Source organism: Salvia splendens, chromosome 13, assembly GCF_004379255.2.
Source record: "Salvia splendens isolate huo1 chromosome 13, SspV2, whole genome shotgun sequence".
Taxonomy (NCBI): Eukaryota; Viridiplantae; Streptophyta; class Magnoliopsida; order Lamiales; family Lamiaceae; genus Salvia; species Salvia splendens.
In genome coordinates this window covers 17,236,660-17,264,210 of record NC_056044.1, presented here as the reverse complement: position 1 = coordinate 17,264,210, position 27,551 = coordinate 17,236,660, and the positions used below count along the sequence as shown (strand labels likewise).

The window sequence follows — 27,551 nt, the reverse complement described above, 5'->3', positions numbered from 1 at the left end:
TTTACTTGGGCGTTCCAATCTATCGGGGATGCAAACGGTCGGATATGTTCATGTTCCTCCGGGAGAAAATTGCTAGAAGGGTCTCGGGTTGGGCACATCGACACCTCTCCTTCGGTGGGAGGCTCACCCTTATCAAAAGCACCCTAGAGGCGGTTCCCCTTCATATCTTCCAAGCAATTGAACCCACGGGCGAGGCGCTTAAGCACTTGGACCAGCAACTTGCCCGATTCTTTTGGGGGGCGTCGAATGATAAAAGGAAGACCCATTGGATCAGCTGGGATCAGATTTGCCTCCCCTTCGCCGAAGGCGGCCTTGGCGTCCGGAAAACAAAAGAAGTGTTACGCGCGTTTAATATCAAACTATGGTGGCGATTCCGCGAGCAAAACTCTCTATGGGCCAAGTACTTGATGGCTAAGTATTGCTATAATGCTTCGCCCATTACAGCTAGACCCTCTGGGAGGAATAGTCAAATTTGGAAAAGGCTCCTAAAAGCCCGGCCCCAAGCGCAACCACATATCCGTTGGATGGTGGGGCAAGGGAAAGTGTATTTCTGGGATGATGTCTGGATCAAGGATTCCCCCCTCCGGGACCTTTGCATCGATGATAGGGGGGACTCCAAAGCACTTGTGGCAGAGTTCATTAGGGAAGGGGCTTGGGACGTTTCTAGACTGCAGTTGCTCCAAGACCAAGCCGGGCTATCCCAGTATGTTATTAATCATATCCTTGCCACTCCGATCATGATGGGGGTGGAAGATGTTCCGAGATGGTCTCTCTCGCGATTGGGAGACTTCTCCCTATCCACAACGTGGGAAACCATCCGGTCGCATAGACCGATCGTCCAAGGCCTTGACAATATTTGGAAGGCCGGCCTCGCTAACTCTATTGCCATCTTCAACTGGCGCCTCTTATCGAACCGAATCCCAGTTGACTCAAAGCTCCAATGGCGGAGAATTGAGATGGCGTCCAAATGCCAATGCTGTCCACATCGCCCGAACACGGAGTCACTTCAACATCTTTTCATCCAAGGAAGTGGGGCGGTTAGTGTGTGGAGGGAGTTCGATGGCTGGTTCGAGGGTGCCTCCCCATCCCTCCGGATCAATGATACGATCCCGGAGAGGCTTGTGGTGTGGTCCCGGCGGACACAACAACAAAACAAAAGGCATTTGTGCTATACCATTCCCTATCTCATCCTCTGGTTCCTGTGGTCCGAGAGAAATAGAAGCCGTCACCAGCAGGTACAATTCAAACCTTACAATGTAGTGTGGCAGGTCCAAACTTATATCCGGAATAGCATGACAAACGGGCGCCTAAGTCCGAAACATTGGCACGGTGTTCGGGTCACTTTTGAAATCCCTAACCGATCCGACGCAAGAAGGGAGAGGCCGCTAGCCATGGCGATCAAGTGGAACCCACCGGACAGACCGTGGATCAAAGTTAATACGGATGGGGCTTTCAATGTGGAAACAGGTAAGGCCGGGGGAGGCGGGCTGGTACGGGATGCTGAGGGCAAATTGCTTGTGGCCTTTGTAACTCCCCTCGAGGCTCACTCGGCCCTTGAAGCCGAACTCATGGCCCTACAACTTGGATTGGAATTCGCTAAGGAGTTCGAGCGACCTATTTGGATTGAATCAGATGCAAAACAGGCAATCAATCTCCTAAAAGGCTCGAAATGGGGGCCGGCTCACTCTTGCCGAGCCATGGCGCGCCTTACGATCACCAAGAAACAAGTCACTTTCCGGGCCACTTTCATCCACCGAGAGGGTAATAAGCCGGCGGACTACCTAGCCAAAATGGGGTTGTCGTTGGAGAACCTTAGCCGCTTAACGACACACACAGCCCCGAGATTACTCATTGCTATGATCAGAATGGACGAGATGGGAATCCCTAATGTTCGGGTTCGGGAGGAAGAATAGCCGCTATTTGATGGTATTGTTGTATGAGGCGAAAGTTTTTGGTTTGTAGTAATCTTGTTGATCACTTTTGTAAGGAGTAGGATGAGGTCCGAGACAATTGGAATCGGACCGCATACTACTCTTGATTTGTGTAGGCACACCACTTTTGGGTGTGGCCTTATCCTGTAACATCTTGACTGAAATCTAGGGATGAGGGACCCACGAACCCTCCACCATGAGGGTGTTTAAAAAAAAAAAAAAAAAAAAAAAAAAAAAACGTCACATAGGCTGATCGGCCGGTACTCTGACCACGAAGACGGGTTGAGCGTTTTCGGCAGTAGAACAATCATCGTTGCTGTGATGCTCCGAGGGAGATACGCCCCTTTGAAAAATTGGAGCACCGCGTTGACAACATCGTGGCCAATGGTGTCCCAGCATTTATGATAGAATGTAGCGGTGAATCCATCCGGCCCCAGTGCGCTATCCCCCGATATTTCCCACACCGCTTGCTTGACCTCCTCTGTCGACGGGAGGGAAATCAGACCGCTCCAATCAGTTGTGTTCGGCATTTGTTGGATGAGGCTCAGGTTTGGCTCAATTAGGGGAGGGGTTGGGGGAGCTAAAAGATCCTGGAAGAACAAAGCTGCCGACGCCTTCACTTCGGATTCCTCGGTGAGTACCCTATCCCCCACTTGCATGCTATGTATGCGGAGTCTGGCCCTTTTTTGCTTAACCCAACTTTGATAAAACTTGGTGTTTCTATCCCCGTCTTTGAGCCACCTCACAGCTGCCTTTTGCCTCCAGAGATCCTCTTCCATTTTTAAGAGGAGGATGTATTGTGCGATGTGCTTGTTGATGTTGCTTCGATTGATCGGGGAAGGGTCGGCCTCGTAGGCTCCTTGTGCCGAATCCACCGTCTCCTCGGGTTCACGAAGGTTTGCATGTAAGTTGCCGAATACCTCCTTATTCCATCTTTTCAGTACCTTCTTAAGCCTTGCTAATTTGACTTGGAAGTTAAGGAGACCCACAGCCTCAGTCGATTGTGCCCAACTTGATGTCACTACTCCTTTGAACTCCGGGTGTCTGATCCACATGTTTTGGAAACGAAAAGGTTTACCTTGGGGTCGTGGGGTAGAGGTCTCGCACCGCATGAGGACCGGTCCATGGTCCGAGGCAACCCGCGGCAGATTCGAGACTCTAGATGACTCAAAAACGCTGGTCCACTGCTCGTTGATGAAGACCCTGTCCAATCTCTCAAACAACGCGTTCTTGGCCCATGTGATGAGGGAACCATCGAACCCTAGGTCCATTAGCTTACATTCCTCAACAACTTCAGCAAAATCCGTCTTCTCGGCCACTCTATTGGAGTCACTCCCGATTCTATCTTGTGGACTTAGGATAGTGTTGAAGTCGCCACCTATCATCCATGGTCGACCTTGTACCTCTCCCGCAATGTCTCGTATTTTGCTCCACAGAGGGTACCTTTCAGCTCTCGTACACTTTGCATAGACCGCCGATATAGCAATAGGTTGGTTGGTGGCCAGGGTGGTGAGAAGACCATGTAGCACCTGTTCCGAATCATCAAGTATCTCAAAGCTGGACCCTTCTTTAACAAAAACCCAAATTTTCCCGGCTGTGTTCACCGCCTTGAACTCAAGACCCAATAGCTTTGAATAGAAGTCCGGGTTGGGTTGAGTGAATGGTTCCATTATTGCCAAGAAAGAAACATTATAGAGTGAGATTAATCTTTTGACAACGTTACGCGAGGAAGCTTTCACTATCCCCCTAACGTTCCAAAACAAAAAGTTGTATGACATAATTAGACAAGAGAGGTCTTACCCGAGCGGGGGGAAGGCCGCCCGTTAGAGTCTCTCGATTGTGCCATCTTGCCCTCGATAAGATTGTTTCCTCGTAGGGAATTGGCATCACCACCTCCGTATAGGCGAGAGGTAGAGGGGTCCATGCTAGTTGTCTCCTCCATCCCATCGTGGTCGATGCAAAACTCTTCCACGTCCATAAGGGCGTGATATTTATTCACGCTCATGAAATTTTCTATTTCACTCTCGTGTCGGTTTCCTTGTGTGTCTCCGGTCCTAGCCGAGGGCTGACCCTTCCGGGACATGGGTGGCGAGCCGCTCCTTGCCTTGAATCTCCCGTTCCCTTTCCGATGATGCGAACCCTCCCCCACTACCATCCCCTGATTTCCGCCTTCTTTCATTTTCTTGGCCCACACTTTGCCTCCCTTGGGTGGCTCCAATATGTCCGGGATCGAGGCCGGTGGGAAGTAGGAGTCCTGGGTGATCCCCGCTTCGGCTCCCAATGGTGACTTTGGAGTTGAGTTCCCCTCGTTGTCCAACCTTTGCCTTACCCCTTCGTTCACCCCCTTGAGGACTAGTTGTAGCTCCGTCGGACCATAACCATAACCCGAGGGCTGCCTCCCTTTTTGAGCATTGAAGTTTCTTCTCGGTGGTCTTTCCCTATTGCCGGATGCATAGCACATTGCCGCCGTATGTCCCACTTGTTTGCATTCGGAACAGAATGTTGGGATCTTGTCCCACTTGACTTTTTGGATGGTCTCTCTCCCACAAATATCAAGGATAATTTCTTCTATAACCGGCTTTGTAATGTCAATTTCTACACAAATTCTCGCAAAAGACAATCTGGATTTGTTGGCCGTGGCACGGTCGACTTGGATCGGATTACCAAGGAGTTTCCCGATGGCAAAGAGGGCCGCATGATCAAAAAGGTGGATTGGAAGACCTATTAAATTACACCATATTGCTTCGATAGGAGACTCACAAAACACATCAAACTCCGGAGTCCACTTGAAGACTCTCATCGGGTGTTTATCGATGTACCAAACCGGGATATCCATTGGACCATTGAGAAGGCGTGCGTAATCCACCAAGTCTTCCACTTGAATGAGAATATGTTTGGCGTTGATGAACTTCCAAGAAAACCCCCGCGTGAACTTCATGTTGTCGAGGGCCTTTTGAATTTGGTGCGAGGTCGGGATAGAATGGGAGAACTTTCCCACAATAGCATGTCCCAAATTGTCGACCAATTGTCTCGTTTCAACCCCCGAAAAGTAAATTGAAGGGATCCTGTTACTAGATGAAACCATACCAACATTTTTAATCTTACCCGGTTCAAAGATGTGTGGGCCGTTGGGGTCCGGCTGGTTGCGGAGCAAATCTGCCATCTTCTCTGGCCTAGCTGGTGCGGGCCCCCCGCTCGCGTTCCGGGGAGGTTCCGTAGAGGTTGGTTGGGGTGTCGTGTTCCGGGGACATTGCATAGAGGTTGGGTGGGGTGTCGCGACAGCTCCCTCCGGCACATGGGACTCACGTCCAGCATGGTCGGCCACGCTCGAGGGTTGCTCCGGTCGGGGTCTCCCTTGTCGCTCCGGCGTAACCCAAGTTTCGAAGGCTCCACATAGTTTCTTGGTCCGGCCTTTCTCAAGAGGTAGGAATTGGTCCAAGGGAGCGTTGTTATGGACCTCTTGAGGCTTCGCCCACCCGACCTTAGGTACATGAGCCGAGGGTTGAGTGAAGTCTAGGACGGCCCTCCTCGGTTCCGGGACAATTGGTTCCGACTTGCCGGCGGTGAGAAGTGGTTGGGATGAAATCTGGTCAAGTACATCGACCGAATCCGCATGTACAAGGTGTGAGAGAGAGTATTTTGGCTCCTCAATTGACCCATCACCAAGGTGTTCACGTGACTCACCGAGTTGGTATGAGACAATTTGTCTTTCCATATTCGCCTCTTTTGTCTTCTCCAATTCGGGAAAGTTGACTAGTGTAGTTGTAAGAGAGTTTGTCTCCATCTCCACCTCGGCACATGCGACCAGCTGGTGCTCTTTTGTCTCTTCCATCACGCCAACGGTCATTTCCTCGACGGGAGGGTCGTCGGAAATCGCATGTCGTCTCGGCGACCGTGACCCGGCCATATCCGGCTCTTCCATCGACGATGCCGCACCGCGCCTGCCGTCTTCCCGGCTCAAACCCTTGACTTTGGGCTCCTTCTTCTCCGGTTAGACCTTGCTTCCAACGTGGTCATCGCTTCCGGCCACCTCCGCCGCCATGTCAAGTTCCGCAATCAAATTTTTGTAAATCGCTTTTTGGCCAACAACCTCGTCCCCTTCGTCGGCTATCGCTTTCTTGAGCTCCGGTTTGGTTGACGGTGATGGAGAAGGGTTAAACCTTTTCTTCCCGTCCCCCTTAGTCACCGGCCGCGGGGTGGACTTCCTCAACTTCAAGCGTTCTCCCACACTTTTGCGTGCTTCCCTCTTGCATGCCGAAGCACTTGTGATGCTATCGCCGATGGATTGAAACAAAGCCGCCGGCGAGTCGTCCTTGTCTAGGACCGGGTCATCCATGGTGAACGTCCGGCTCCCCTTGTGTGGATGAGGGAGTACCGAAGGTCTCGGCTGATGGGGGACCGCCGATGACCTTTGTGTCGTGAGCGTTTTTAGAGAGAGAAACAAGAGAGAAGGGAGAGCTGGAGGAAAGGAGTTAACCTTTTCATGAGTACCTTTGTTATGAACTTGTTGATCACATTGCACAGGCTGATGGGGCGGTAGTCCCCCCACGATTCGGGAGTGAGCTTCTTAGGGATCAGGACTATGTTCGTTTCCGTGACACTCCGCGGAAGGAACGCCCCGAGGAAAAATTATCTAACCGCGTGCACCACATCGTGTCCCACGATATCCCAACACGATTGTGGCCGTAAAGCCATCCGGCCCTGGCATACTATTTCCGGATATATCAAACACAGCTCGCTTAATTTTCATCCTCTTCAGGTGGATTTGGGAGATCCCGAAGTTGTTCCGAAGGTGGGAGTGGTGGATCAGGTCAAGATCCGGCTCACCAAGGGCCGAGGAAGTGGGGGCAAGGAGACTCTTAAAGAAATCAATCGCCGAGTTCTTGATCTCTTCCTCCCCGGTTATTTCCATTCCATTCACGGAGATTCTATGAATACGTAATCGAATCAACTTCTGTTTAACCCAGCTTTGGTAGAATCTTGTGTTCTTGTCTCCATCCACTAGCCATCGGAGAGCCGCTTTTAGTCTCCAATAGTCTTCCTCCATTTTGAGGAGAAGGATGTAGTTAGCAATGAGCTTGTTCACCAAGGCTCTATTTTCGCCCGAAGGGTTCAATTCGAACTCACACTGGGCCCCGGCCACCTTGTCTTCCATTTCCTTTAGGTTGGCGTGTATAGTCCCAAAGACTTCTCTATTCCAATGTTTGAGCATTTTCTTGGTTCGCGCAAGCTTGATTTGGAGATTGAGCAATCCCTCGGCCTCGGTAGGCTGGGTCCCCATGTATTGCGTACAAGATCCAAGAAACTTTCATGGCGGATCCATATATTTTGGAATCGGAAGGCCTTTCCTCCGGGGTGCCGGTTAGGGCATCTGCATCTAGCCAAGACCAGCCCATGGTCCGATGAGACGCGTGGGAGATTAGTGACTCTTGTTGCCTCAAAGACCTGTGGCGAAACATCATTCACCAATATTCTATCGAGCCTCTCCAAAAGTCCGTTCTTTGCCCACGTATAGGCCGATCCGTCGAACCCCGGGTCAAGAAGCCTGCAATCCTCAAGTGTCTCGGCGAAGTCAACCATCTCGGCTTGCCGATTGGTGTCACTCCCGACTCTCTCATGTGGGGATAGAATGGTGTTAAAGTCCCCGCCGACGATCCAAGGTGTCCCCTCGGTGAGGATCGAGATTTCCCTCAGCTCATCCCAAAGGTGGTATCTATCCGACCGCGGACACTTCGCATAGATAGCTGAGACGGAAATGTGGTTCTCTAGGCGTGGATATAGGTAGCGGCCGTGTAGCACCTGGTCCGAGTCATCTTCCACAACAAAGTTTGCACCCTCCTCGACAAAAATCCATATTTTCCCATTAGTATTTGAGCCTTTAAACACTAGCCCCAAAGCCCTAGAGAATTTCTCCGGGTTGGGGCAAGTAAACGGCTCCATTATTGCAAGAAAATGAACATTATAAGACTTGATTAATCTTTTTAAAACGTTTTGGGTAGATGCGTTCGCAATACCCCTAACGTTCCAAAACATGTAGTTTTCTTGGAATTCGATCATTTGTTGGTCGAGCCATTCGTGATCCATCTCGGACTCCAAGGTTGGGTTGCTCGCACCACCGGCATCGTCGCTAGTGTGCGCACCCATCTCGAACCTCTCATTAGCATCATGATCACCATCCTCATAATCTTCATCTTCCATGAGGGAATAATATTGATTGGTGCTCAAGTGGCTCCCCTTCTCTCGTTCTCCACTCTTAGCCGCGGGGGTCTTGGTTGTTGGGCCTTTTGGGCCCTTGGGTGCCGAGGCAGTCTTCCCTCCCCGGTCAGCCGAGGCAAGGCTAGCGGCATCCGATGTTGCTTCCTCGGGAGGATAGACAAAAGGCTTGACACCTGCATACTCTGCAGCGTCTCTTGGTTCCGGATCGGTGGAGTCATCCAGTCTCTTGTACTACTCTCGATCTTCATCGCTCACCTGGATGTTGGGAATTCCCATCTCGTCCATACGGGCAATGGCTTTGAGCATTCTTGGGGCTGTTTTCTGCAGACATGCGGCAGAAGGTGGTTCGGTCAAGACCCAATTTGGCTAGGTAATCGGCTGCTTTGTTTCCTTCCCTATGGATGAATGTGGTTCGGATGGTGTGTTGGCGCATGAGGATGCCAATGCGCGCCATGGCTCGGTGGGTGTGTGCAGGCCCCCATGAAGTGCTATTAATGAGCTTGACCACTTGTTCTGCATCCGCTTCGACCAAAATTGGCCGCCCAAATTCCTTGGCCAGGTCATTGCCATGGATAATTGCCAAAAGTTCGGCCTCCAAAGCTGATTGTGCTTCGAGAGGGGCCGAGAAATCGGCAAGGATATATCCTCCCCCATCTCGCACAATTCCCCCTCCGCCTGCCTTTTTTGTTGCGTCCGCTTAGGCATCATCCGTGTTGACCTTGATCCATGGTTGGTCCGGGGGTGCCACTTGACTGCCAACGCAAGTGGTCTCGGCTTTCTAGTCTCGACCTGCGTCGGAGGCTTCATCCTAAGTTGCATGCCTCTCCAATGTTTTCGCTTGATATTTCCATTGGCCATACCATTCGAGATGAACATTTGGACTTGTCAAACCACGTTAAACGGTTTGAATTGAACTTGCTCATGCCTGCTTCTATTACGCTCCACCCAAATAAACCAAAGGATAAGATACGGCATGGAGCGACTTAGGTGTTTCTTGGCTTGTGGTTGAGTTCGACGTGCCCAGACTTTGATTCTATCCGGGATAGTATCATTGATTCGTAAGGATGGTGAAGATCCCTCGAACCATTCGTCGAACTCCCTCCAAATGCTTGTTGCGCCTCGTCCTTGGATAAAGAGGTGGTGGAGGGACTCGATATTCAGCCTATGAGGGCAGCATTGACACTTGGATTTTTTTTTTTTTTTTTTTTTTTTTTTTTTAGCATTGACACTTGGATGCCATCTCAATCTTTCTCCATTGGAGCTTTGTGTCGACCGGAATCCGGTTCGATAGCAAACCGCCAGTTAAAGATCGCAATGGACTTGGTGAGTCCGGCTTGCCATATATCATCAAGCCCTGGGATGATTGGTCTATGTGACCGGAAAGTGTCCCACGTAGAGCCTACCGAAAAGTCCCCATTCCGGGAGAGCGACCACCTCGGAATATCTTGCTCGCCTTCAATTATTGGTGTTTCAAGAATCTTGTTAATCACATGTTGGGGGATACCAGCTTGGTATTGTAGCAGCTGCAACTTAGGAGCGTCCCAAGCTCCCTCTCAAATGAAGTTCGAGACCATGGTCAGTGGAGCACCCCTCTCATCCATGCAGAGTTCTCTAAGAGGGACGTCGTCGAGCCAGATGTCTTCCCAAAAGTGAATCCCTCCTTGCCCCACCACCCATCTAATGTGGTTTTGTGCTTGGGCCCGCGCCCTCAATAATCTCTTCCATGTCGCACTATGTCTCCCGGATGGCTTGGCCGTGAGAGGAGACACCTTGGAGCAGTATTTTGCCTTCATGTATCTAGCCCATAGGGAGCTTTGCCCCCGGAATCTCCACCATAACTTTATATTGAAGGCTCGTATCACTTCCTTGAATCTTCGGATGCCAAGCCCCCCTTACTCCGTTGGGAGGCAGATTTGGTCCCAACCAATCCAATGCGTCCTTTTCTTATCATTTGTTGCGCCCCAAAAGAATCGGGCCAGCTGCTGGTCCAACTGGTTAAGGGCACCGACGGTTGGTTCAATAGCTTGAAAGATATTAATTGGGATAGCCTCAAGGGTGCTTTAAATGAGGGTGAGCCTTCCCCCGAAAGATAGGTGCCGGTGTGCCCAACCTGAGACTCTCATTGCAATTTTCTCTCGGAGAAATATAAACATATCTGTGCGCTTGATTCCACGGTAAATTGGGACCCCCAAGTAAAGGAAAGGGGCGGTACCTCGGGAGAAGCCTCCTTCACTTTGAATAAGCCGTGCACTTCCTTCATGAGCTTCATCAATGTAGAAGTTGCTCTTGGAGATGTTGACTTGTTGGCCCGAGATCCTCGCGTATTCATCGATGCAAGCTCTAAGTTTTCGGAGGGAGTTTGTTGCCGCTTGTGTAAAAATGATGATGTCGTCCGCATAGGCGAGGTGGCTGACCTCCAAGCATTGCCTATTAGCCTTGTAAGACATTTCTTTCCTTCCAAGGATCATCTTGTCAATGGCCCGTGAGAGGTAATCCGCGGCTAGAACAAACAGAGTCGGGGATATCGGGTCTTCCTGCCGTAATCCTCTAGTCGATTTGAAGAATCCGGAAGTGGCTCCATTGATGAGCACCGAGAACCAGCACGATCCCACCGGGAAACCCATTCGGCGAAGGACTTTCATGAGGAATGGCCACTGTACACGGTCGTAGGCCTTGGCCATGTCGATCTTAATAGCCACATTCGGGGCCAGGGTGCTTCGTGCAAGTTCATGAAACATCTCCTGGGCCAAAAGAACATTGTCATTCAATAGACGACCCTTCACAAAGCCACTCTGATTTGGGGAGACCACCCTCGGGAATTGGAGTTAGCCTTTTCGTTAAAATCTTCGTGATCACCTTGTTAATAACATTGCACAGGCTAATGGGTCGATAATCTCCCCATGTGCTCAGTGAAGTTTTCTTCGGGATAAGCACAATACCTGTAGCCGTGATGCTCCGTGGAAGGAAGGCCCCAAGGCAGAATTGCCTAATTGCATCCACCACATCCTTGCCCACAATTGACCAACTTGCTTGGAAAAAAATGGAGGAGAAACCGTCCGGGCTTGGTACACTATCTCCGGATATATCAAACACCGCCCGCTTGACCTCCTCCTCGTTCGGTGGTGTTGCGAGGTCTGCCAGATCCACCGATTTTGGGATTTGCGGGATCAAACTTAGGTCCGGATCCACTAGAACCATGGGATCCGGCGCAAGGAGTGCTTGAAAGAACTAGACCGCTGAGTTTTGTATGTCCTCATCATCCGTGAGTTCTTGTCCGTGCGCATTAATTTTGTGGATATGCATACAGATCCGTTTCTGTTTAACCCAGCTCTGATAAAACCGTGTATTCTTATCACCTTCCGCAAGCCACCGGAGCGTTGCTTTCTGCCGCCAAAAATCTTCAAATTTGTTGACCGTTGTCCAATTCACTGGAGTTTGTTGACCGTTGTCCTATTCACAGGAGTCGGGTTCTTTTCAAATTCCTCTTGAGCCTCGGCAATCCTTCCCTCCATCTCCTTCAGATTGTTGTGGATGTTTCCAAAGGTTTCCTTGTTCCATTTCTTCAGGGTCTTTTTAATTCTCGAGAGCTTAATCTGGAGCTTGAGCAGTCCCACGGCCCCCGTCGGTTGAGACCACTTGTCGTGAACGAGGCCGATGAACCCTTCATGCCGAGTCCACATGTTTTGGAACCGGAAAGCTCTACCCACATTTTGGCCGTTCCTCATCTTGCACCTCACTAGGACCGGTCCATGATCCGATGAAATCCTAGGGAGGTTGGACACCCGTGTTGCATCGAACAAAGGAGACCACGCTTCGCTTATAAGAATTCTATCCAGCCTCTCAAAAAGGCCATTCTTTGCCCATGTGAAGTCGGCACCGTCAAACCTCGGATCAAGCAGTCTGCATTCCTCAATAGCCTCAGTAAAATCAACCATTTCAGCTTGTCTGTTGGTGTCGCTCCCGACTCTATCCCGCGATGAGAGGATAGTGTTGAAATCACCCCCGATCAACCAAGGATAACCCTCGGGCATATGCGAGATTTCCCTCATCTTGTCCCAAAGTGCGTACCTTTCCGCCCGTGTGCACTTCGCATTGACAGCCGAAATATAGACACGCCTTGCCAAACGGGGGGAAAAGTAGCGCTCATGGAGGAGTTGTTCCATTTTTTTAATCAAACACCGTCACGGTGGAGGGTTCGTGTGTCCCTCATCCCTATATTGCATCAATAAAAGGTTACAATTCATGGTCACACCCCAAAGTGGTGTTCCAATTGAAAATACAATTAGAGTAGTAAGCGGTCCGTGCCAACACGATGCGGACCTCGTCCTACTCCTTCCAAAACAAAAACAAACAACACATCTAAGCTAGGTATAGTCTTCACCACGGATTCGGATATTAGGAATTCCCATCTCCTCCATGCGAACCACGACCCTCACAAGCCGAGGGGCTGTACTAGCGGTCATGCGGTGGTAATTTGTTTTTTTGGCACCCATTTTTGCGAGAAAATCAGCCACCTTGTTACCTTCCCGATGAATAAAGGATGCACGTAAGGTAATTTGGCGTTTGAGAACTATTAAACGAGCTATTTCGTGTCTAACTTGAGGAGGCCCCCAACTTGCTCCATTAAGGAAGTTGAGCGCTTGTTCGGAATCCGCCTCGAGCCATATTGGTCGGTTGAACTCTTGTGCCAAGACTAGGCCGTGGTTGATAGCCTTGAGTTCCGCCTCGAGGGCCGAGTGTGCTTGGAGTGGTGTAGCAAAGGCGGCTAGCATCTTCCCCGCGAAGTCACGGACAATTCCTCCCCCTCCGGCCTTACCAAGGGTGTGCATAAACGCGCCATCCGTATTGACCTTTATCCATACCCCGTCCGGGGGGTGCCATTTGATCGACACGGCAATTGGCCTTGGCGCCCTTGTCTCGGCTTCAGCCGGTATGTTCAAGTTGATTTTCATTCCCTTCCAATGTTTTAGCTTTATGCTCCCGTTAGTCATGCTGTTTCGGATATAAGTTTGTACCTGCCAAACCACGTTGTACGCCTTGAATTGGGTCATTTGGTGCCGACTCCGATTTCGCTCGGCCCAAAGAAACCACATGATAAGGTAAGGCATGGCATGGCTTAGGTGCTTCTTGTTATCTTGTCGGTTTCTTCGCGACCAGACCACCAGGCGTTCCGGTATAGTGTCATTGATCCGGATTGCGGGCGAGGGTCCTTCAAACCAGCCATCAAATTCTCTCCACACTCTGGCTGCCCCGAAACCTTGAATGAAAAGGTGTTAGAGAGACTCAATGCTTGGCCTGTATGGGCAACATTGGCATTTAGATGCCATCTCGATCTTCCTCCATTGAAGCTTTGTGTCGACCGGGATATGATTAGAAAGCAGCCTCCAAACAAAAATGGAGATTGATTTGGTGAGGCCAGCCTTCCATATATGTCATCCAGGCCCCGGATGATAGGTCTCTGAGTCCGGATGGTCTTCCATGTCGTGGCAAGGGGGAAGTCCCCAAGCCAAGATATATTCCATCTTGGGATGTCCGGTTCTCCGTATACATTTAGGGTGCCGAGAATTTGCTGGATTACTTGTTGCGGGAGACCGGCTTGGACATGGAGGAGTTGGAGTTTGGGTTCATCCCATTGTCCACCTCGTATGTAGTCACCAACCATTTCCTTCGCGCATCGTCTATCATCAAGCGCTAGATCCCTCAGGGTACAATTGCCGAGCCATATGCCGTCCCAAAAGTAGATCTTGCCATGGCCCACCACCCACCGAATATGTGGCTGCGCTTGTGCCCGAACTTTCATGAGCCGTTTCCAAGTTGGGCTACTTCTTGACGAAGCCCTAGCCACGAGTGGTGAGGTCGTGCTACAGTACTTGGCCATCATATAGACCGCCCAAAGAGAGTTTTGTTCTCTAAACCGCCACCATAATTTGACATTGAAGGCTCGGAGGACCTCCTTTGACTTACGGATGCCAAGGCCTCCCTCGGTGGTAGGCAGGCAGATTTAATCCCACCCGATCCAATGTGTCTTCTTCCTTTCGTTTGAGGATCCCCAGAAGAACCTAGCCAGTTGTTGATCAATCTGTTTGAGAGCACCGGCTGTTGGTTCGATGGCTAGAAAAATATGTTGAGGTAACGCTTCCAAGGTACTCTTAATGAGCGTGAGCCTTCCCCCCGAACGAGAGATGCCTATGAGCCCATCCAGAGATCCGAGATGCTACTTTCTCCCGAAGGAACATGAACATGTCAGTGCATTTAACACCTCGATATATGGGCACGCCCAGGTATAGGAAAGGGAAGGTACCTTTTTTTTTATATAGAAACACCACGAGGGTGGAGGGTTGAGGCGGACCCACACATGTGCATTGCCAAAGTCAATTGTAACGAACAAACAAAACACCGAATCTCCCAAAAGTGACGATTTGTAACAACAAATTAGAGTACAACGAGGGTCTCCCTATCAACCAGAGTGGTCATCAATGTACTCTTAGCAATTCTATTACAATTGAAATGACGGAACCTTCCCATCACAAAACATAACTCCATCCCTCAATTGAGACCCGCAATAGGGATACCCCGGCGATGGATAGTCCCTCCCGGATAAAGTTCCTCGATGAAGCCTTCCTTCTCCCGGTCGAGGGGCCCGCACGAGACATTCATTGAGCAAGTGCTCGGCTCGTTCGCGCTAGGTTCATCTCGAAGAAATGAAACCGTAGCCACGTTGTCTTTTGAGCGGCAGTAATTGATGTGTTGAGCTGTGGAGTGCGTTTCGCCCTTACGAGCCTTGCCTTTCCTTTTCCGTGACACCAATTGGAACCCATCCTCATCCACACATGGTTGACTCCCAAAGGCCGCTCTTGAGCTCGGCGGATCGGCATCCATTGTGCCCTCCTTGTTCTCCTCTTGGTTGGAACTTTCTTTCCCCTTGTTCTTGTGATCAATGTTCGGTGAAGTGCCAACCCTAGTCGACGCCTTTGGACGCCACTCTCGGCGGGTGGCCTTGGGGACAAGGTTCGAGTAAGCCTCCTTCGTTGGTCCACGGCTATCCTTGCCTCCTCCACGTGACTTCCTTCCCGATGCGTGACATTCATCTTTCACATGCCCAACATGCTTACAATTGGCACAAAACAACGGAATACGGTCCCATGCTACTTTGTATCTTGATTCTTTTCCTCGGATATTGATGATAATCTCTTCCGTCGGGGGGATAGAGATGTCAATCTCTACATATATCCTAGCGAATGAGAGACAGGTTTGATGAATTGTGGCATGGTCGGCTTGTAATGGCTTGCCTAGAAGTTTGCCGATTGCCATGATAGCCGATTCCTCAAATAGATGGGCCGGGATTCCAATGATGTTACACCAAACGGCAACATTCGGCGTTTCAAAGAAGGTATCAAAATCCGGCGCCCATTTGAACACCCTCATCGGGTGGATAGAAACATACCAATTCGAACTCCCATTAGGACCATTTAAAAGCTTAGCATAGTCGGCCACCTCTTGGAATTGGAGTAAAATGTGCTTAGCATTCAAGTATTTCCAAGAGAATGAGCCAACTAATCCCAACCCTCCTAGGGTTTTTTTAATTTGATATGTGGATGGGAGCGAATGGGAGAACTTTCCAACAATGGCTAGCCCTAGCTTCTCTGAGAGGTATTCCGTTTCTAAATCGGAAAAGGAAAGGGATGGTGTACCTTCAAAACATCCGGCTATCCCCAAGGCTTTGATCTTGCCCGCATCCAAGACGATTGGCTCGGCCTTTTGTGGGTTGTGCGCGGCTGATGCGCCCTCCACAGGCCCCATCCCCACGTGGACGAGGAGTGCTTCCGCCGGCGACGCCTGCTTTTCCAGCGAGGATTCCGGCGGCTGAGCACCGGGAACTCGGTCCCCCTTGCACATGTTGTGGGAGGATGTGTGGCACATGTTGTTGCATTTGAATTCAAATTGGCATTTTCCAAAAATGGACCAACAAATCCTTGCCCATGCAAAGTGGAGTTTGGCCTATCCTCCTTTTGTGTGTCACATGAAACCACACCCTCACATGCCAGCCGAAGAAAGCTACATTTTGTGAGAAGCTCCTCCTTCTCTCTAAAAACCCCACCTTATTGTCTCACCGGAATTCGCCCCGCCACCCACCATCTTCTCCCTCCGCCCACTCTCCCCCGCCACCCTCCTCCTCCCCCCGTCGCCTCTCACCTCCCATCACAACCTCCGCCGGTCCACGGAGCCCCATCTTGAGTGAGAAGGTGGAGGTTGCGCCCTCGCTCGGCGATGTCGGATCCGCCGCCGAGGAGTCCACCGACCCCGAGGAGGCTCAAACGCTCTCGGATCACCAAATGGTTTTTAATTCCTTCGGGAAGAGCTTGCCAACAAAACCAGCCATGCTAATGAAGGTAAAAGCCTTGAAAGCCAAGCTCAAGCTTCAGAAGAGTACTCCGGCTCCCCCTTTCAAAGGTCATGGACGTAAACGCCTTGATATCTCCCCTCTCCCGGAGGACAAGCCTCTTCGCAAAAAGCTCTCGTTTGGAGGGGAAGATAGCCCTACCGCCGGAAGCCCCACGTGCAAATCGGCCATACTCTCGGCAAGCTTCACTCATGTTGAAGAGGAGAATCTGGCGTTGGAAGCTTCCGGCTCACTACACATCTTGGAGGACGACGAAATGAGCCATAATGTACCCGCCGGCGCCGACTCCGTCGCCGTAATCCCGATCGCCGACCATGTGACCGGCGACGACGCCGGATCCGTTGGTGAAGAAAAGGACACCACCTTACACAAGGATCGAGCGTTGGTTGTTGGTCCTAACATGGGACAAGTGTCCTTGGAGAGTGTGGGAGTCAACTTTCCTAAAATGGTAGAAACAACAAATCCACTTTTTGAAAGTTCCTTGGCGCCATTCCACCCCGGACCCTCACGTGATGCCCTAGCCGTTACACCCCCAATGCATCCAAAATTGAACTCCATTTTGTAGCTAGCATCCCTAGAGTCGGCTGAGATGCTCGATAGTATGGCGGCGCAACCTTTACTCGCCGGCAAACATCCGATGGACGAACAACCAAAGGACAACCACCTCCTTCAACTCCCTTGGACGACCGATGCACCAACAACACCTCCTATGGTTGACAATGGCCCATCCTTAGCCGACTTCCCCCCTCTTGAGCATGGTCGTACTCGAAAATTCGGGAATCCTTCGAGAATGGGCCGGTGCGCACTAACCCGAGAGCAAGGCCCCAAGCCAGCCGTAACGAGCAAGGTGCTGTGCCTACGAACCCGCCATTATTGATCTCTTCTAACCATGCTAAGGACGGTGAGGGTAGGCCGCGAGACGTTGATGTGCCGATGGCCGAGGCAAGCTCGGACTCGAGGGACAAAGGGCGCTGGAGGGCCGAGTTATCCGGCACGATAACCGGGAATAAACAAGAGGGCTCGCCTAGCAACGTTAGCCCCGGCGGGACCGGAGCCGCTGAGGGGCACACGACCAACCCAAGGTCCATGGCGGGATATGGTTCGGGAAGGTCCGAGCTCCGAACGTCACCAAGCCTTTGTCCCGGAAAATATTCTAAACATTGGCTATGCTACCACATCAAATGGGCTCCCGGCGATTTATTTCTCATCATCGGAGACACAGAAATTGGCAACGAGACTCGGCCATGCTATCGTCGGTAAGTTCTCCCATTCTATTCCGGCTTCGCACCAAATACAAAAAGCACTTGATAACATCAAATTTAGTCGAGGCTTTACATGGAAGTATATTAATGCAAAACATGTTCTTGTTCAATTTGAGGATATTGCATACTATGCTAGGCTGCTTGGTGGCCCCAAGGAGACCCCGGTGTGGTATGTTGATCGACATCCTATGCGAATCTTCAAATGGGCGCCGGACTTTGATGCATATTGTGAATCCCCCATAGCGGCAATTTGGTGTAACCTAATTGGCCTCCCCATCCACCTGTTTGACCAATCGGCCCTTTTTGCCATCGAAAAACTCCTTGGGACCCCTATCCAAGTGGATCGAGCTACAGCCAACAAGACACGACTATCATTTGCCCGAATTTGCATCGAGATCGACATAACGAAGCCACCACCCGAGGAGATCAACCTTGACATTTGTGGGCGTGAAACCGTGCAACAAGTGAGGTGGGATAAGATCCCGGCATATTGTAGTGAGTGTAGGCACGTGGGGCATAAAAGTGAGGCTTGTTATGTGGCGGGTAAAGCGGTCCGACCCCCGAAGAGGAACTACAATATTACCACGCCGAGACAGCCACACCAAGGGGCCCAAGGTTTGAAGGGAGGATATGACCAACCGAAGGAAAACTTGAACAGCAAGGAGGGGAAAACAACATTGGAGACCCAAAGAAATGGAAGCTCAACCGATCATAACAACAAGCAATAGAGATACGAATGTTGGAGTTTGGCAAGGACCGGATGTCATGGGCGCCTTGCATGCGGATGGCCCCGTGGATTTGGCCCTCCGAGCCGACGAGGGTGACAAGGACAGGAGTGCAACCCATTCGCATTGTAGGGACTCGGCTTTCACACCCTTTCATCATGGGAAAGGCCGAGGGAACAAGGCGAAAGGAGATACACGTAACCACCGGGTCACACCCTCGTCCAGGGTTGGAGGACGGTGCGACGAAGACTCAGCCTCGGGTGATCTAGGTTCTCCGTTGGCTGGAAGAGGGTGATAAAAACACTAGGTTCTACCAAAGAGAATTTGGTTGCGAATCAACAAGATTAATGCTAATGGGAGGGAGCTCACGGATGACCTTGAAATCAGAAACTCGGCGGTCGAGTTCTATCAAAATCTCCTTGCACCAACTTACCCGGAGTTGGCTGCCCCGGACCTAGACCTCCTGCAACAACTTCCTCCCTCGAAGCAATTGGAGGATCTCCCCAAGCCGCCAGATGCGGATGAAGTGAAAAGGGCGGTTTTTGACATCTCAAGAAATAGTGCCCCCGGGAAGGATGGGTTCTCGGCCTTGTTCTACCAAGCTTGTTGGGGAATCGTGGGGCGAGATGTAGTGGATGCGGTTAGGCAAATTTTCTGTGGGGCCTTCCTCCCGTGAAGTTTCACGGCAACAAGTATTGTTCTCATCCCTAAGAAGCCGTCCCCCGACACTTGGGGAGACTACCTGCCCATCAGCTTGTGCAACGTCATCAATAAGGTGATTCCAAAAGTCCTCACGAAGAGACTCGCACCCTTTCTACCACGTGTCGTCTCACCGAATCAAAGTGGGTTCGTAAAGGGGAGGCTGCTAAATGACAATGTGCTCCTTGCACAGGAAATGTTCCATGAACTTGGCCGATGCACCCTGGCCCCGAACGTCGCAATCAAGATTGACATGGCTAAGGCCTATGATCGGGTGCAATGGCCCTTTCTGCTCAAGGTCCTTAAGCAAATGGGAACTTGCTAGTTCTCAATCAAGATTCCCGGGCCCTTGGATTGCGCTTATTGAAAGATGCATGGGAACTTGCTAGTTCTCAATCCTCATTAATGGCTCCCCAACAGGTTTCTTCAAATCCACCCGTGGGCTCTCAGGCAAGGTGATCCCATCTCCCCTGCCCTCTTTGTGTTAGCAGCAGATTATCTCTCACGCACCCTCAACAGGCTTATTCTTGGGCACAAAGAGATGACCTTCAAAGCCAGTCGTGGAAGCTTAGAGATCAGCCACCTTGCATATGCCGACGACATCATTATTTTCACGCAAGCGGCCACGACATCCATCAGGAGGCTTAGAGCGTGCCTTGACCACTATGGAGAGGTGTCGGGCCAATAAATCAATCTGGCCAAGAGCAACTTCTACATTGCGGAAGCACATGAAGGATGGTCGAACTCTATCCAAATGGAAGGGGGCTTCTCTAGAGGTACTTTCCCGTTCCTTTATTTGGGGGTTCCAATTTATCGAGGTGTGAAGCGCTCGGATATGTTTATGTTCCTACGGGAAAAGATAGCGGCTAGGATCTCAGGGTGGGCCCATCGACACCTTTCTTTCGGGGGGAGACTCACATTGATCAAGAGCACGCTTGAGGCGGTCCCACTGCATATCTTTCAAGCAATCGAGCCTACCAGTGGAGCCCTCAAGCAGCTGGACCAGCAAATGGCTCGCTTCTTCTGGGGATCGACTAGTGATAAGAAAAGGACACACTGGATTGGCTGGGACCAAATCTGCCTCCCCACGGCCGAAGGGGGCCTTGGTATCCGCAACCTTAAAGAGGTGCTTCGTGCTTTCAATATTAAACTTTGGTGGAGGTTTCGTGAACAGAACTCCTTGTGGGCACAATACATGATGGCCAAATATTGCCACAAAGCATCCCCTCTAAAATCTAGAGCGTCCGAAAGGTATAGCCCGACGTGGAAAAGGTTGCTAAAGGTGCGACATCAAGCTCATCCCCACGTTAGATGGGTGGTGGGACAGGGGAAGATTTATTTATGGGACGACATTTGGATTGGGGATGTTGCGCTAAGGGAGCTATGCATTGACGACCGGGCGCCCCCCTTGACTATGGTTTCGGATTTCATCCGGGATGGGACATGGGACGAGGCCAAGTTACACATGCTCCAGGACCAAGCCGGCCTCTCCTGGATGGACGAATTCTCTTTGGCCACGACATGGGAAACCATTCGCTCACAAAGGCCAATCATCCCGGGGCTTGATGATATTTGGAAAGCCGGACTCACCAAGTCAATTGCAATTTTCAATTGGCGCCTCTTGTCGAATCGGATCCCGGTTGACACAAAACTCCAATGGAGAGGGATTGAGATGGCATCCAAATGCCAATGCTGCCCTATTGGACCGAACGTTGAATCCTTGCAACACCTTTTTATTCAAGGCCGTGTGGCAACTAGCATATGGAGGGAATTTGATGGGTGGTTCGTGGGATCTTCTCCGCCGATCAGAATCAATGATACAATCCCGGAGAGAGTCGACGTGTGGTCACGAAGGACACAACAACAAGATAAGAAACACTTGTGCCATGCCTTGCCATATCTCATCATGTGGTTCATTTGGGCGGAACGAAATAGGAGCCGACATGACCAAGTCCCCTTCAAACCTTACAATATGATATGGCAAGTGCAAACCTTCATCCGGAATGGTATGGCTATTGGTACCATCAAGCCGAAGCATTGGAGAGGCATGCTCTTGAAGATGAATGTCCCACAAGCCAAGTCGAGTCGCGAAGGCCAAGACCGCTTGCCATCCAAGTCAAGTGGCACCCCCCGGACCAGCCCTGGATAAAGATTAACACGGATGGTGCAATTTCGTCGGTGACGGGCAAAGCCGGAGGAGGAGGGGTAGTATGAGAGGATACCGGAAAGTCCTTGGCGTATTCGCTACCCCACTCGAAGCTCAATCAGCCCTTGAGGCCGAACTTATGGCCATCCACCACGGCCTCGTCATAGCTAAGGAGTTCAATCGGCCTATTTGGATTGAATCAGACTCCGAACAAGCCATCAAGTTCTTCAATGGTACAACCTGGGGGCCGGCGCATATCTGCCGGACCATGGCGCGCCTCGCCATCCTCAACGACAACACCACACCCGAGCCACCTTCATCCACCGGGAGGGAAACAAAGCGGCTGATTGGTTAGCCAAGATGGGACTGTACCTTTCAAGCTTCCGTCACATGTCCGAACAAACGATCCCTAGAATGCTCAAAGCCATCATCCGTATGGACGAGATGGGCCTCCCCAACATTCGAGTCCGGAATGAAGATCGCGAGTAAACAAGGAGCCGAGGAGGGACGGTTTTATCATGAGCTCAACGGACGCTGGAGAGTATGGTGGTGTCGCGCTACCCATGGCATGTCCCCCTCTTACTCTTATAGCGTAATTGTTCTAGTGGTTCTTTGTAATTATTTTTGGTTTCCCTAGACTTAGATAGTTCGTCCTTCTTGTATCTCCTCGAATGTAACATCTTTCGCATTGCAATATAGGGATGAGGGACCCACGAACCCTCCACCGTGAAGGTCTTTGATTAAAAAAAAAAAACACCCTCACATGCCATCCCAACATCTAGCATAGGATTCACGTGGGGTGTGGTACTTGCATCATGTGGGTGGTTGACCAACTCCAACTCCTTTCGTGCTTCACCAAGATTCCGGCCATCTGGCGCCGGCGACGTTCCGGCCACCACCTCGTGGTCGAGCCCAACCCTTTCACGCTTTGGAGCATTCCCATCCTTTGCCATTTAAGCTAAAGTGCTCAACATTTCCCCAATAAGGACTCACTTATTTTCCGGTGACTCATTTTCTTCTCCATGGTGTTTGGCGAAGATGCAAAATTAGCCATTTCAAAGACCATCTTCTTCTTAGCCCTACTAACCTCCGAACCAGTTTCGAGGCCAACGCGTTTGAGGGCACGTCGTGATTTCTCCGGGTGCGGCGTGCCAACCCTTTTCGTTTTTGCCCGTACTATTGAGTGAAAGTTCCATTCCGGCGAGGAGAGGGGCTGCACCAGGTGAATCAAGGCCGCGGCATCCCCCTCCGACAACTTATCACCGGCCTTCTCCATTTGTGGGATGCAACAATCACATTTCACCTCCCTCAAAGGGGAGGGAGGAAGAGAGGGCGAATTCTAGAGAGAAGGGAGAGCTTCTCACTCTAGAATGGCGCATTACTCAAAAGGCCTTCTTCCGAATGAAATGATCCTGCCCAGTCTTTATGTATCTCGGCTATATAGAAATTACTCTTGGCGAGGTTGATTTGTTGGTCCGAAACCTCCGCATAAACTTCAAGGCATGATCTTAGGGGCCTAATAGATGGCGCGGCCGCTTGGGTGAATATGATGATGTCGTCGGCATAGGCTAGATGACTTATCTCCATGCAGTGCCGAGCCGACTTAAAAGACATCTCTTTGTGTCCCAGAATAAGTTTATCAAGCGCCCTTGAGAGGTATTCCGCCGCGATCACAAACAGAGCCGGGGAAATGGGGTCACCCTGTCGGAGACGTCGGGTAGATTTGAAGAATCCCGAGGGGGCGCCATTAATTAGCACCGAGAACCAGCATGTGCCAATGCATCATTCAATGAGGGAGATCCAAGCTTCCGGGAATCCCATCCGACGTAGGACCTTGATGAGGAACGGCCACTGGAAGCGGTCATAGGCTTTATCCAAATGGAAGGGGGCTTCTCTAGAGGTACTTTCCCGTTCCTTTATTTGGGGGTTCCAATTTATCGAGGTGTGAAGCGCTCGGATATGTTTATGTTCCTACGGGAAAAGATTGCGGCTAGGATCTCAGGGTGGGCCCATCGACACCTTTCTTTCGGGGGGAGACTCACATTGATCAAGAGCACGCTTGAGGCGGTCCCACTGCATATCTTTCAAGCAATCGAGCCTACCAGTGGAGCCCTCAAGCAGCTGGACCAGCAAATGGCTCGCTTCTTCTGGGGATCGACTAGTGATAAGAAAAGGACACACTGGATTGGCTGGGACCAAATCTGCCTCCCCACGGCCGAAGGGGGCCTTGGTATCCGCAACCTTAAAGAGGTGCTTCGTGCTTTCAATATTAAACTTTGGTGGAGGTTTCGTGAACAGAACTCCTTGTGGGCACAATACATGATGGCCAAATATTGCCACAAAGCATCCCCTCTAAAATCTAGAGCGTCCGGAAGGCATAGCCCGACGTGGAAAAGGTTGCTAAAGGTGCGACATCAAGCTCATCCCCACGTTAGATGGGTGGTGGGACAGGGGAAGATTTATTTCTGGGACGACATTTGGATTGGGGATGTTGCGCTAAGGGAGCTATGCATTGACGACCGGGCGCCCCCCTTGACTATGGTTTCGGATTTCATCCGGGATGGGACATGGGACGAGGCCAAGTTACACATGCTCCAGGACCAAGCCGGCCTCTCCTGGATGGACGAATTCTCTTTGGCCACGACATGGGAAACCATTCGCTCACAAAGGCCAATCATCCCGGGGCTTGATATTATTTGGAAAGCCGGACTCACCAAGTCAATTGCAATTTTCAATTGGCGCCTCTTGTCGAATCGGATCCCGGTTGACACAAAACTCCAATGGAGAGGGATTGAGATGGCATCCAAATGCCAATGCTGCCCTATTGGACCGAACGTTGAATCCTTGCAACACCTTTTTATTCAAGGCCGTGGGGCAACTAGCATATGGAGGGAATTTGATGGGTGGTTCATGGGATCTTCTCCGCCGATCAGAATCAATGATACAATCCCGGAGAGAGTCGACGTGTGGTCACGAAGGACACAACAACAAGATAAGAAACACTTGTGCCATGCCTTGCCATATCTCATCATGTGGTTCATTTGGGCGGAACGAAATAGGAGCCGACATGACCAAGTCCCCTTCAAACCTTACAATATGATATGGCAAGTGCAAACCTTCATCCGGAATGGTATGGCTATTGGTACCATCAAGCCGAAGCATTGGAGAGGCATGCTCTTGAAGATGAATGTCCCACAAGCCAAGTCGAGTCGCGAAGGCCAAGACCGCTTGCCATCCAAGTCAAGTGGCACCCCCCGGACCAGCCCTGGATAAAGATTAACACGGATGGTGCAATTTCGTCGGTGACGGGCAAAGCCGGAGGAGGAGGGGTAGTATGAGAGGATACCGGAAAGTCCTTGGCGTATTCGCTACCCCACTCGAAGCTCAATCAGCCCTTGAGGCCGAACTTATGGCCATCCACCACGGCCTCGTCATAGCTAAGGAGTTCAATCGGCCTATTTGGATTGAATCAGACTCCGAACAAGCCATCAAGTTCTTCAATGGTACAACCTGGGGGCCGGCGCATATCTGCCGGACCATGGCGCGCCTCGCCATCCTCAACGACAACACCACACCCGAGCCACCTTCATCCACCGGGAGGGAAACAAAGCGGCTGATTGGTTAGCCAAGATGGGACTGTACCTTTCAAGCTTCCGTCACATGTCCGAACAAACGATCCCTAGAATGCTCAAAGCCATCATCCGTATGGACGAGATGGGCCTCCCCAACATTCGAGTCCGGAATGAAGATCGCGAGTAAACAAGGAGCCGAGGAGGGACGGTTTTATCATGAGCTCAACGGACGCTGGAGAGTATGGTGGTGTCGCGCTACCCATGGCATGTCCCCCTCTTACTCTTATAGCGTAATTGTTCTAGTGGTTCTTTGTAATTATTTTTGGTTTCCCTAGACTTAGATAGTTCGTCCTTCTTGTATCTCCTCGAATGTAACATCTTTCGCATTGCAATATAGGGATGAGGGACCCACGAACCCTCCACCGTGAAGGTCTTTGATTAAAAAAAAAAAACACCCTCACATGCCATCCCAACATCTAGCATAGGATTCACGTGGGGTGTGGTACTTGCATCATGTGGGTGGTTGACCAACTCCAACTCCTTTCGTGCTTCACCAAGATTCCGGCCATCTGGCGCCGGCGACGTTCCGGCCACCACCTCGTGGTCGAGCCCAACCCTTTCACGCTTTGGAGCATTCCCATCCTTTGCCATTTAAGCTAAAGTGCTCAACATTTCCCCAATAAGGACTCACTTATTTTCCGGTGACTCATTTTCTTCTCCATGGTGTTTGGCGAAGATGCAAAATTAGCCATTTCAAAGACCATCTTCTTCTTAGCCCTACTAACCTCCGAACCAGTTTCGAGGCCATGGTTTCGGATTTCATCCGGGATGGGACATGGGACGAGGCCAAGTTACACATGCTCCAGGACCAAGCCGGCCTCTCCTGGATGGACGAATTCTCTTTGGCCACGACATGGGAAACCATTCGCTCACAAAGGCCAATCATCCCGGGGCTTGATATTATTTGGAAAGCCGGACTCACCAAGTCAATTGCAATTTTCAATTGGCGCCTCTTGTCGAATCGGATCCCGGTTGACACAAAACTCCAATGGAGAGGGATTGAGATGGCATCCAAATGCCAATGCTGCCCTATTGGACCGAACGTTGAATCCTTGCAACACCTTTTTATTCAAGGCCGTGGGGCAACTAGCATATGGAGGGAATTTGATGGGTGGTTCATGGGATCTTCTCCGCCGATCAGAATCAATGATACAATCCCGGAGAGAGTCGACGTGTGGTCACGAAGGACACAACAACAAGATAAGAAACACTTGTGCCATGCCTTGCCATATCTCATCATGTGGTTCATTTGGGCGGAACGAAATAGGAGCCGACATGACCAAGTCCCCTTCAAACCTTACAATATGATATGGCAAGTGCAAACCTTCATCCGGAATGGTATGGCTATTGGTACCATCAAGCCGAAGCATTGGAGAGGCATGCTCTTGAAGATGAATGTCCCACAAGCCAAGTCGAGTCGCGAAGGCCAAGACCGCTTGCCATCCAAGTCAAGTGGCACCCCCCGGACCAGCCCTGGATAAAGATTAACACGGATGGTGCAATTTCGTCGGTGACGGGCAAAGCCGGAGGAGGAGGGGTAGTATGAGAGGATACCGGAAAGTCCTTGGCGTATTCGCTACCCCACTCGAAGCTCAATCAGCCCTTGAGGCCGAACTTATGGCCATCCACCACGGCCTCGTCATAGCTAAGGAGTTCAATCGGCCTATTTGGATTGAATCAGACTCCGAACAAGCCATCAAGTTCTTCAATGGTACAACCTGGGGGCCGGCGCATATCTGCCGGACCATGGCGCGCCTCGCCATCCTCAACGACAACACCACACCCGAGCCACCTTCATCCACCGGGAGGGAAACAAAGCGGCTGATTGGTTAGCCAAGATGGGACTGTACCTTTCAAGCTTCCGTCACATGTCCGAACAAACGATCCCTAGAATGCTCAAAGCCATCATCCGTATGGACGAGATGGGCCTCCCCAACATTCGAGTCCGGAATGAAGATCGCGAGTAAACAAGGAGCCGAGGAGGGACGGTTTTATCATGAGCTCAACGGACGCTGGAGAGTATGGTGGTGTCGCGCTACCCATGGCATGTCCCCCTCTTACTCTTATAGCGTAATTGTTCTAGTGGTTCTTTGTAATTATTTTTGGTTTCCCTAGACTTAGATAGTTCGTCCTTCTTGTATCTCCTCGAATGTAACATCTTTCGCATTGCAATATAGGGATGAGGGACCCACGAACCCTCCACCGTGAAGGTCTTTGATTAAAAAAAAAAAACACCCTCACATGCCATCCCAACATCTAGCATAGGATTCACGTGGGGTGTGGTACTTGCATCATGTGGGTGGTTGACCAACTCCAACTCCTTTCGTGCTTCACCAAGATTCCGGCCATCTGGCGCCGGCGACGTTCCGGCCACCACCTCGTGGTCGAGCCCAACCCTTTCACGCTTTGGAGCATTCCCATCCTTTGCCATTTAAGCTAAAGTGCTCAACATTTCCCCAATAAGGACTCACTTATTTTCCGGTGACTCATTTTCTTCTCCATGGTGTTTGGCGAAGATGCAAAATTAGCCATTTCAAAG

The 27,551-nt window shown here is 50.8% G+C and overlaps 1 protein-coding gene across 1 annotated transcript; it reads left to right on the top strand.

The window, feature by feature from the left end:
* The first annotated feature begins 17,644 nt into the window (after positions 1 to 17,644).
* On the top strand, positions 17,645 to 18,538 carry LOC121760610. Its single transcript, XM_042156250.1, has one exon. The coding sequence runs from the start codon at positions 17,645 to 17,647 to the stop codon at positions 18,536 to 18,538; it is 894 nt and encodes a 297-aa protein (XP_042012184.1).
* Positions 18,539 to 27,551: the final 9,013 nt, after the last annotated feature.

Bases quoted from the DNA above. Each gene is read 5' to 3' on its own strand.
- LOC121760610 (XM_042156250.1), top strand. From the start codon at position 17,645: ATGGTTCGGGAAGGTCCGAGCTCCGAACGTCACCAAGCCTTTGTCCCG.